Raw genomic sequence first — 11,759 nt, forward strand, 5'->3', positions numbered from 1 at the left:
CTGCAGTAATTGTGTGGGAGTTAGTAACTAATGTACAGCCACATGCCTGCTTTGACCATGACGAAACATCACATTTATTAATCTATTTTCACGTCGCATTGTAAGGTTTGATTATTTAGTTTACAGAGAAGGATAAAACAATAATTCTCAGATATTATCACCTCACTCAGGATACGTCAATAATGTAAGAATTTACTCGCTATAATGTTTTTTAGTGAATATTCATTTGGAATAGGGATATAGGATTGGCTGAACCTGCTCCTGTAAATAAATTACTAACCTAACATAATGTATTTTATTATTGTATCTTTTCATTTTTTTGTATTAAAATAAAACCGAGGACTTTGTATGAGCCACAATAAAAAATATTCTGACAAAGTACCAAACAATTTTAACAGACTTTTACAATGTTCTTTTTAGGCCAAATGAAAGGCACTTCTTTGGACAAGCTTTTCATTCTGTAAAAGAAGACACATATTAGGACCCTGTTGGCACCGTTGATGGCGTGTTTGTGATTTATTGATGAGATACACCTATAGACCTTTATCACGCTGTCACCATCTTGGTCATGTTCCATGTTTCCAATAACAGTAATGAATGCTAACATTCATTGCGTATGACACCAGACTATTATTTCGTCCAGCCTCAGGTAGGTTACAATTAATGAGTTGGAATGGAGTAAAATCAAGATGACCACACCGTGATAAAGGTTTATAACATGTATACCCTAAACTGAACTATCAGACATTTTCCAAATCAGTTTTATGCTACCCTGGACAATCTATAACGTCAAAATCCTAGTCCAAACGTGAAACACACTCTTTGGGAGCGCCCAGTGAGAATTTAAATAAGTTCTTTCACAAACAATATCTCACCTAACTTTAATTCTCCAAGCGACTAAAGGACTGTAAAAGGGAAACATTTTGTAAAACTATTATTTGATTTGAATCTTTCGACCAATCCTTATAGTTAGTGTGATGATAAATGAAAATGATGTTCAAAAATACATCATTTATTTTGGTGTTTTGGGGGCATGTTATAGAATCAGTTAACCATTGCGACCATTTTTGTAAAATCCATAGTCGTGTTATTTTTTAAGTTCATTGGCGTTTGGTGTTCCGTATAAGGAAGTACAACAAAATTAACTTCATAGATACATGGATATTGGTAAATCGCGGTTACATTGAGCTGTGTGTGAACGTACGTGGCATCATTCGTAAAGGCTGTTACAGAATAAAAGTACGCATTTCCTATCATTGCTTCCGCAAAAACAACCTGAACTCGATCGTTTATGTTAAAGGCACCGTGACACATTCGGTAATTGTCAAGACAAGTACTCTCACTAGGTGTATCCAAACATATGCATAAAATAACAAATCTGTGAAAATGTTGACTCAATTGATCATCGAAGTTGCAAGATAATAACGAAAGAAAAAAACACCCTTGCACAATAATTTGTGTGCTTTCAGTTGCTTAAGAAAAGGCTTTAGACGTGTGAAGTCTTTTAAATTTGTATTGAGAAATTACTTCTTTCTCACAAACTAGTTACTACAGAGGGAGCCGTTTCTCACAATGCTGTATAATCAACAGCTATCCATGGCTCGTTACCTAGTAACTGTTTACGCTAACAATTATTTTGAGTAATTACCATGTGTCAATCGTGCCTTTAAGCAATTATCCTGTTAAAAACTGGTATCGTGTTGCAGTACCACCAAATCCCTCCTCAATATGAACTGATAGGTTGTTGGTACATTTTCCCATGGCAGAATGTTTGCTGAAAAACATCCGTTGTTCAATACGTGCACATTAGTTTAATCACTTTTACGTTGAGCTGTGCGTGAAGAACGCAGGATCATTCCACGTCAAGCAAGCTTTTTTTTTTTTTTTCAAAGGAATGATTTAATAGCAACATAATAAACTCAGATTCAATACGATGGATGGAAGGATCTCGATGTATGTTTTGCTGGTGCGTGTTTGGTGTTCACTTGATGCAGGCGGATTCCTGATGGTTGTCACTGCTCAACCAACAGTGTATGCAGAGATCTTAACACCAGAGGCTGATCGTAAGGAGGGCGGGCAGGTTGATATGAGGTGTACCGCTACAAATCTCGAGTCGGATCATATTGTTCAATGGGCAACTGAAGATCCAGGACAGACTTTGAGATGGGGTGATTTCACTGTTTTTAACAACAATGGACGATTCATCTTCGTTACATCGGTAGGTGTGAATACTCAAACAGTTGTTCAAGACTTTACCATCACCAATGTGCAGAGGGCCGATACTGATGAATATGTGTGTAATGTCAATGACCCATTACCGGGTGGGGGCAGCACCATCGTAGCCACATCCAGTGTAACACTTTTAGTGTTATACCTCGCCAGCATGACGCCAACAAACATCGAGATATCTACCACCATGACAGCCCCATTTTCAACTCCATTTGTTGTAGCTTCCATAGTCCTGGCTGTTACAATATTCGTCGTCGTCATCATCCATGTCGTCATCCTCATCTTTCGTGTAAGACAAAAACGTCTCATAAAAAGACTTAGATCTGAGAAAGAAAACCGAGTCACCCAAGCTGATCCCTACATGGAGCTGCAGCTAACGGAGGACGAGAATCATGTCTACATGGAACCAACTACGACTGAAGAGACAATTCCCGCACAACATACCTACTACCAACCAGTTGAAGTAGAGAATGAAAGCCCAGAGTATGACTACGCTCGGCCAGATTATCTCAAAGAGCAAAGTTCATCAGGAGCAACTGACACTCAACTAGATAATGAAAGCCAAGAGGATGACTACCTTCAACCACGGCCACATGATCTCAAGGAGCAAAGAATAAATCACCAAGTCAGTGTGCACGTTGACGCAACCCCAAGTTCATCAGGAGAAACTGACACTCAAGTAGATAATGAAAGCCAAGAGGATGACTACCTTCAACCACGGCCACATGATCTCAAGGAGCAAAGAATAAATCACCAATTCAGTGTGCACGTTGACGCAACCCCATGTTCATCAGGAGAAACTGACACTCAAGTAGATAATGAAAGCCAAGAGGATGACTACCTTCAACCACGGCCACATGATCTCAAGGAGCAAAGAATAAATCACCAAGTCAGTGTGCACGTTGACGCAACCCCAAGTTCATCAGGAGAAACTGACACTCAAGTAGATAATGAAAGCCAAGAGGATGACTACCTTCAACCACGGCCACATGATCTCAAGGAGCAAAGAATAAATCACCAAGTCAGTGTGCACGTTGACGCAACCCCAAGTTCATCAGGAGAAACTAACACTTGACTTACCTACTTACAACAGCTGAAGTAGAGAATGGCAGCCTAGAGTATGAGTACGCTCGTCCATATAGGATAGTACCAAAAGGTCAGAGAGCAACAGAGAGTTCAGCTGAGAAGCAGTATATTGGAACATTGTTAGACATTCACGAATTCACTTAATAATACAATCACAACGGTAAAGTAGATGCAACATTCTAGACGACAATCACTCATATCAATCTACTGCGGATAAAAGGCAACACCCTGTGAACAAACATCTCACCCTTGTACGCTTCGAAATGTAAAACATCATCCACAATTTGGAGAGAGGTCATTTCCATTGCTCTCAATAGATTTCAAGAGACATGCAAAGTCAACCAATCGAGAAAACTTCTATAAATAACTGTGAACGAGTGACGGTGTAAGGCAAGAACGCCGCGGACCAAGCAATGACAGTTTCTAGCTTTGGTTGGATCTGCAATTGATAGCAATCTTTTCATACAAATACATTTTAAAATTAATACGATATTCCCACCGGAGCATTTAAATCTCGCACTGGCCAAGTGTTGGATGACTCAAGTTTAACCTAAGTAACGAAATTGTATATTATTGTAAACATTTCTGTTTAGACTTCAGGCAAAAAGAAGCTCGTGTCATTCCATGCGAATTCAATCAACACTTTCAAGTGACACAACAATGACATCTCAAAAAATAGTATTTTTGTCCAGGCTGTCTCTAGCCTCTAGTTGGTAAGACACTGTTCTAGAATTGCAAGGGTCGTGGGTTCGAATCCCACCCGAGTAGCATGCCTGTGATATTTTTTCACAGGACTCGGGAAAGTACTGAGTATACAGTGCTAACACACATCGGTGTATGGGTAAAAACCAAAATTAATATAAGGGATTACTGATTGTATATAATAGAGATCAGTGTAAGGGAGCAGGAAAATCGATCGACGCATGCGCCAAACTGAAGTAGACTCCGTCGTGTAGAGATTGGGAACGCTATTTTGGTGAAACAACGTCCGGTCTGTACGACAACGGAGTGATGTTGTTTGTACATGTTGTATGGTGGGGGAGCCTTGTGATAGACTCGATTCAAGCCCCGTTCTCGTGCGAGAGATCCTAAAAAATCATATCCGACTTCAAAATGTAGCGATTGTGGTCCCGAGAATGGCCAGGCACAGGGGGGCTAGGTTGGGGGATGCCAACATCGCAAAAGTTGTCTGATGTTTAGGCGATGGGACTGTAAATGAAAAGGACCCTCATGGGGACTGGGACTTGAATCAATTCTATATCACCATGCGGTCCACAACATCCAGGACTGGAGCACTCAAGCGTGAGAATACAGATTACTGTGCTATGCTCTCTCCCGTCCTGTGTGCTCCGTGCCAAAAATCGAAAGCTCGCTAATCGTAGATCCCGACGGAGTTAAGTGTAAGGAAGATGCTTCAGAGAAGCTTATATATAACTGTCATAAGAACAATGATTAGAAGACAGTTGTAGTTCCATTAATTCTGGGTGACCCAATGACTTACTAAGTCCCCAGAGTGAAATAATTAAAAGGATAAAAATCACACTAACATCACTTGGTTGGCAAAATTGACATTGATTATATCTGAGTAGTTTTAATGAAATACATCAAGTCGAGTCTCCACCGTGAAGCATTTTTTGTCATGATATATCTACATGTATCCATACCCTTCAAATTTCCGAAAACGCTCGTTATTTGCTTAACAGAAAAACTATGATTTCAAGTCCAATTCCGTATAAGGAAGTACAACAAAATTAACTTCATAGATACATGGATATTGGTAAATCGCGGTTACATTGAGCTGTGTGTGAACGTACGTGGCATCATTCGTAAAGGCTGTTACAGAATGAAAGTACGCATTTCCTATCATTGCTTCCGCAAAAACAACCTGAACTCGATCGTTTATGTTAAAGGCACCGTGACACATTCGGTAATTGTCAAGACAAGTACTCTCACTAGGTGTATCCAAACATATGCATAAAATAACAAATCTGTGAAAATGTTGACTCAATTGATCATCGAAGTTGCAAGATAATAACGAAAGAAAAAAACACCCTTGCACAATAATTTGTGTGCTTTCAATTGCTTAAGAAAAGGCTTTAGACGTGTGAAGTCTTTTAAATTTGTATTGAGAAATTACTTCTTTCTCACAAACTAGTTACTACAGAGGGAGCCGTTTCTCACAATGCTGTATAATCAACAGCTATCCATGGCTCGTTACCTAGTAACTGTTTACGCTAACAATTATTTTGAGTAATTACCATGTGTCAATCGTGCCTTTAAGCAATTATCCTGTTAAAAACTGGTATCGTGTTGCAGTACCACCAAATCCCTCCTCAATATGAACTGAGAGGTTGTTGGTACATTTTCCCATGGCAGAATGTTTGCTGAAAAACATCCGTTGTTCAATACGTGCACATTAGTTTAATCACTTTTACGTTGAGCTGTGCGTGAAGAACGCAGGATCATTCCACGTCAAGCAAGCTTTTTTTTGTTTTTTCAAAGGAATGATTTAATAGCAACATAATAAACTCAGATTCAATACGATGGATGGAAGGATCTCGATGTATGTTTTGCTGGTGTGTGTTTGGTGTTCACTTGATGCAGGCGGATTCCTGATGGTTGTCACTGCTCAACCAACAGTGTATGCAGAGATCTTAACACCAGAGGCTGATCGTAAGGAGGGCGGGCAGGTTGATATGAGGTGTACCGCTACAAATCTCGAGTCGGATCATATTGTTCAATGGGCAACTGAAGATCCAGGACAGACTTTGAGATGGGGTGATTTCACTGTTTTTAACAACAATGGACGATTCATCTTCGTTACATCGGTAGGTGTGAATACTCAAACAGTTGTTCAAGACTTTACCATCACCAATGTGCAGAGGGCCGATACTGATGAATATGTGTGTAATGTCAATGACCCATTACCGGGTGGGGGCAGCACCATCGTAGCCACATCCAGTGTAACACTTTCAGTGTTATACCTCGCCAGCATGACGCCAACAAACATCGAGATATCTACCACCATGACAGCCCCATTTTCAACTCCATTTGTTGTAGCTTCCATAGTCCTGGCTGTTACAATATTCGTCGTCGTCATCACCCATGTCGTCATCCTCATCTTTCGTGTAAGACAAAAACGTCTCATAAAAAGACTTAGATCTGAGAAAGAAAACCGAGTCACCCAAGCTGATCCCTACATGGAGCTGCAGCTAACGGAGGACGAGAATCATGTCTACATGGAACCAACTACGACTGAAGAGACAATTCCCGCACAACATACCTACTACCAACCAGTTGAAGTAGAGAATGAAAGCCCAGAGTATGACTACGCTCGGCCAGATTATCTCAAAGAGCAAAGTTCATCAGGAGCAACTGACACTCAACTAGATAATGAAAGCCAAGAGGATGACTACCTTCAACCACGGCCACATGATCTCAAGGAGCAAAGAATAAATCACCAAGTCAGTGTGCACGTTGACGCAACCCCAAGTTCATCAGGAGAAACTGACACTCAAGTAGATAATGAAAGCCAAGAGGATGACTACCTTCAACCACGGCCACATGATCTCAAGGAGCAAAGAATAAATCACCAAGTCAGTGTGCACGTTGACGCAACCCCATGTTCATCAGGAGAAACTGACACTCAAGTAGATAATGAAAGCCAAGAGGATGACTACCTTCAACCACGGCCACATGATCTCAAGGAGCAAAGAATAAATCACCAAGTCAGTGTGCACGTTGACGCAACCCCAAGTTCATCAGGAGAAACTGACACTCAAGTAGATAATGAAAGCCAAGAGGATGACTACCTTCAACCACGGCCACATGATCTCAAGGAGCAAAGAATAAATCACCAAGTCAGTGTGCACGTTGACGCAACCCCAAGTTCATCAGGAGAAACTAACACTCGACTTACCTACTTACAACAGCTGAAGTAGAGAATGGCAGCCTAGAGTATGAGTACGCTCGTCCATATAGGATAGTACCAAAAGGTCAGAGAGCAACAGAGAGTTCAGCTGAGAAGCAGTATATTGGAACATTGTTAGACATTCACGAATTCACTTAATAATACAATCACAACGGTAAAGTAGATGCAACATTCTAGACGACAATCACTCATATCAATCTACTGCGGATAAAAGGCAACACCCTGTGAACAAACATCTCACCCTTGTACGCTTCGAAATGTAAAACATCATCCACAATTTGGAGAGAGGTCATTTCCATTGCTCTCAATAGATTTCAAGAGACATGCAAAGTCAACCAATCGAGAAAACTTCTATAAATAACTGTGAACGAGTGACGGTGTAAGGCAAGAACGCCGCGGTCCAAGCAATGACAGTTTCTAGCTTTGGTTGGATCTGCAATTGATAGCAATCTTTTCATACAAATACATTTTAAAATTAATACGATATTCCCACCGGAGCATTTAAATCTCGCACTGGCCAAGTGTTGGATGACTCAAGTTTAACCTAAGTAACGAAATTGTATATTATTGTAAACATTTCTGTTTAGACTTCAGGCAAAAAGAAGCTCGTGTCATTCCATGCGAATTCAATCAACACTTTCAAGTGACACAACAATGACATCTCAAAAAATAGTATTTTTGTCCAGGCTGTCTCTAGCCTCTAGTTGGTAAGACACTGTTCTAGAATTGCAAGGGTCTTGGGTTCGAATCCCACCCGAGTAGCATGCCTGTGATATTTTTTTCACAGGACTCAGTGTAAGGGAGCAGGAAAATCGATCGACGCATGCGCCAAACTGACGTAGACTCCGTCGTGTAGAGATTGGGAACGCTATTTTGGTGAAACAACGTCCGGTCTGTACGACAACGGAGTGATGTTGTTTGTACATGTTGTATGGTGGGGGAGCCTTGTGATAGACTCGATTCAAGCCCCGTTCTCGTGCGAGAGATCCTGAAAAATCATATCCGACTTCAAAATGTAGCGATTGTGGTCCCGAGAATGGCCAGGCACAGGGGGGCTAGGTTGGGGGATGCCAACATCGCAAAAGTTGTCTGATGTTTAGGCGATGGAACTGTAAATAAAAAGGACCCTCATGGGGACTGGGACTTGAATCAATTCTATATCACCATGCGGTCCACTACATCCAGGACTGGAGCACTCAAGCGTGAGAATACAGATTACTGTGCTATGCTCTCTCCCGTCCTGTGTGCTCCGTGCCAAAAATCGAAAGCTCGCTAATCGTAGATCCCGACGGAGTTAAGTGTAAGGAAGATCCTTCAGAGAAGGTCTTCGTTTATGTAACTGTCATAAGAACAATGATTAGAGGACAGTTGTAGTTCCATTAATTCTGGGTGACCCAATGACTTTCTAAGTCCCCAGAGTGAAATAATTAAAGGGATAAAAATCAAACTAACATCACTTGGTTGGCAAAATTTACATTGTCTATCTGAGTAGTTTTAATGAAATACATCAAGTCGACTCTCCACCGTGAAGCATTTTTTGTCATGATATTTCTACATGTATCCATACCCTTCAAATTTCCGAAAACGCTCGTTATTTGCTTAACAGAAAAACTATGATTTCAAGTCCAATAAACCATGATGGAAACATGAACAGTTGTTTTATTATTATTTTTTGTTGAACAATTAACATTTAACATGTAACGTTGCAGAAATCGGTCCCTATAAAGACAGTACACATTGCCCTGGATTTGGCGAATATTATGAAGTAAATTTAAATGGTTTGAAAGATGTTTTTAAAGTATAATGTAATGACCGCACACAATGCCATTTGTGTGATTTTCTTTATACTACGTGAAGTAAAACTGTTCGTCATTTTTTGTTGGTGTCAAATCTTTGACTCCACAAAATGGCGGACGCCAGTCGATAGCTCTCGTCAATCAAACCACTGTACTCTAGGCCGAGTAACCAGCACATAGCGCCCTCGGGGGATCCTCGAGGGGATCCTCGAGGGAATCCGTAATTACGGATTGCTAATCCGTAATAACGGATTACTAATCAGTAATAACGGATTGCGAATCCGTTATAACGGATTACTAATCCGTAATAACGGATTGCGAATCCGTAATAACGGATTTGAATTTTATTTTTTGTTGGCACTAATGGGCCTTCGTAGCTTTTAACTCTGTTTGTCACGCTCAAAGTTTCGACTGGCTACCGTTGCCACTCCATCCGATAGGTGTTATAAGTTTAGTTTTCATTGAAAACGAACACCATACTAGACTAAGCCAATGTTTGGAGGTGCACCGCACCCACAGTACTAGGACACTTTTGGGTAGGCATTTTAAATAAGAAGCAATCCACGATAATTCCGTAATGTCATGTTTCAGTCGAATTGAATCGATACTCAAAATTAATTATTCAAAGAAAATGTTTAACTAAATGGTGTGTCACTCAAATGTTCACAAATCATTAGAAACATGATGCTTTCAGTGTCAATCTTTTAGATATGTGTGTTGCAAACACCTCATCGTAGGCAATGAATGAAAGGAAAGGGTGATGGACGGTTTTTCGTTCTTGTGGCCCTTGGACACTTTCGGTACAGAATTTTTTTTTTTAAATGTTCACAGATTTACAAATAATTTACAGGGTTTACAAGAAGGTAATGGTGAAAGACTTTTCTTGAAATATTATTCCATGAAATGCTTTACTTTTTGAGAAAACATTAAAACAATATAAATTCTCGATATCGAGAATCATTTTGCGGATTTATTTTAGACACATGTCATGACACGGCGAAACGTGCAGAAACAATTAGGGTGGGTTTTCCCGTTATTTTCTTCCGACTCCGATGACCGATTGAGCCTAAATTTCACAGGTTTGTTATTTTATATATTATAAATTGTGCTACACGAAGTGTGGGCCTTGGACAATACTGTTTACCGAAAGTGTACAATGGCTTTAAGCAGCCTTCGGAGTATCCCAACCTGCTGGCGTTTCCCGGTGGAGTGACTGGGCGATAAGCGACACCCAAAAATCTGGAGTGATTATTATTGAGACGCAGGAATATCTAAAGGCAGGCTCGGTACAAATTTCGTCTTTCTCGTATGCCTTTTCTGGAGTTATTTTCAAACTTAACGCAGAACTTATTTCCAAGGATTTTTCAGCCGGACATTGTGCTTTAATGAGTTGCCCTCAGTGGTGCATAGCTCTTCTCCCTGACCTCGCCTGGCCTTCAAAACCGTCATGAAAACTAAACAAAGACTGAGAGAAGATCGAGCACTGGAGATGGACTTTCCAGCTGTAAAACTTGTGCAGTTCCAGCATTACTATTCTGAGACTGGATTTGTTGACCGTCTTGTTGTATTTCTCTCAGTAACAGCTCAGTGTACAACACTCCCATTCTGCAATTGAGGGAGTCTTTTGAGTATGCAGACCTTGCCGCGTCTGAAGACGGTCGGAAGTAGCCCCACAAGTGTAGAAGAGCGACAGAGTGTGGGGGCAAAGAAAGCCAAAAGCAAGGCAGAAAAAAACACCGGGAAAAACTGCCCCAACAATACAAAATAATGAGGGAGAAAAGCGTATTAGGCAAATTTAGGTTGTTTTTCTGCACCCCCCCCCCCCCTAGGTAATTTTGGTTTGTAACGGCTAACTATTTTTTCCCAAAGATGAAACAATGATGAAACACAGAATTCCAATACTAATCATAATTACACAATCTATTAATTGCACGACCCCTCAAAATGCTACAATTCAAGAATTTTGGGGCCTATTAATCATCTTGGCGCATGATGAACGTATAGAGAGGTTTCGCATGACGTCACAATCGTCAGTTTTTGACACCCGCCGCCGTGTTGAGTACTATTATCAGCTGGCCTGTATTTAACGTAACGCATAAACGGTGCAAAAAGCAAACCGAAGCAGTTCATGTGCTCAGTTAAATCACGGTTAAAATGTAAATCGTAAGCCAGGAGCCGTGAATATTTTTTTCCGGCAACCATCGATTGTTTTGCACCAAGCAGGGCCTAGCAAAGACTGTCAAACAATCTGAACCTGTTGAAACAGCCGCGGAGGACGACAGGCATGAGGAAACATCGGAATGGGCTTTGGAGAGCATCTCTACGACAAAGAAGAAGTTGCCTAAACACAGGACAAACAGATCGTCCACGTGTCAACAGATAAAAAACAATATGAATTTGAAGGAAACATTTACAATGAAACAATTTTCTTAGACAACCTAGCCCTCTAGCTGGTTTCTGACATGAAAGAAGGGGAACATTAAAATTAGACATTATCTTAAAGCATGGAGGTAGGATTAGTACAAACAAGGCTTAGCACCTCGCTGCCCCAATGTAATTTGCTTGTTTTTGTTACGGATATGTAGACACACAGGTGCATAGAGCAGCCAAGATAACATTGACTTAAAGGCAGTGTACACTTGGTAACTTCTCAAAATAACTATCATAATTGCCATAAAACCTTTCTTGATTACAAGTAATGGGGAGAGGTTTATAGT

General features: G+C 40.6%; 1 protein-coding gene across 1 annotated transcript; it reads left to right on the forward strand.

Moving 5' to 3' along the window:
* Nucleotides 1-2,401: 2,401 nt before the first annotated feature.
* LOC117297345 lies at nt 2,402-8,206 on the forward strand. The gene is made up of 2 exons (XM_033780324.1): nt 2,402-2,912; nt 6,706-8,206. Exons 1-2 carry the CDS (start codon nt 2,417-2,419, stop codon nt 7,254-7,256), a joined length of 1,047 nt encoding a protein of 348 aa, XP_033636215.1. The 5' UTR covers nt 2,402-2,416; the 3' UTR covers nt 7,257-8,206.
* Nucleotides 8,207-11,759: the final 3,553 nt, after the last annotated feature.

Source organism: Asterias rubens, chromosome 12 (genome assembly GCF_902459465.1).
Source record: "Asterias rubens chromosome 12, eAstRub1.3, whole genome shotgun sequence".
Classification (NCBI taxonomy): Eukaryota; Metazoa; Echinodermata; class Asteroidea; order Forcipulatida; family Asteriidae; genus Asterias; species Asterias rubens.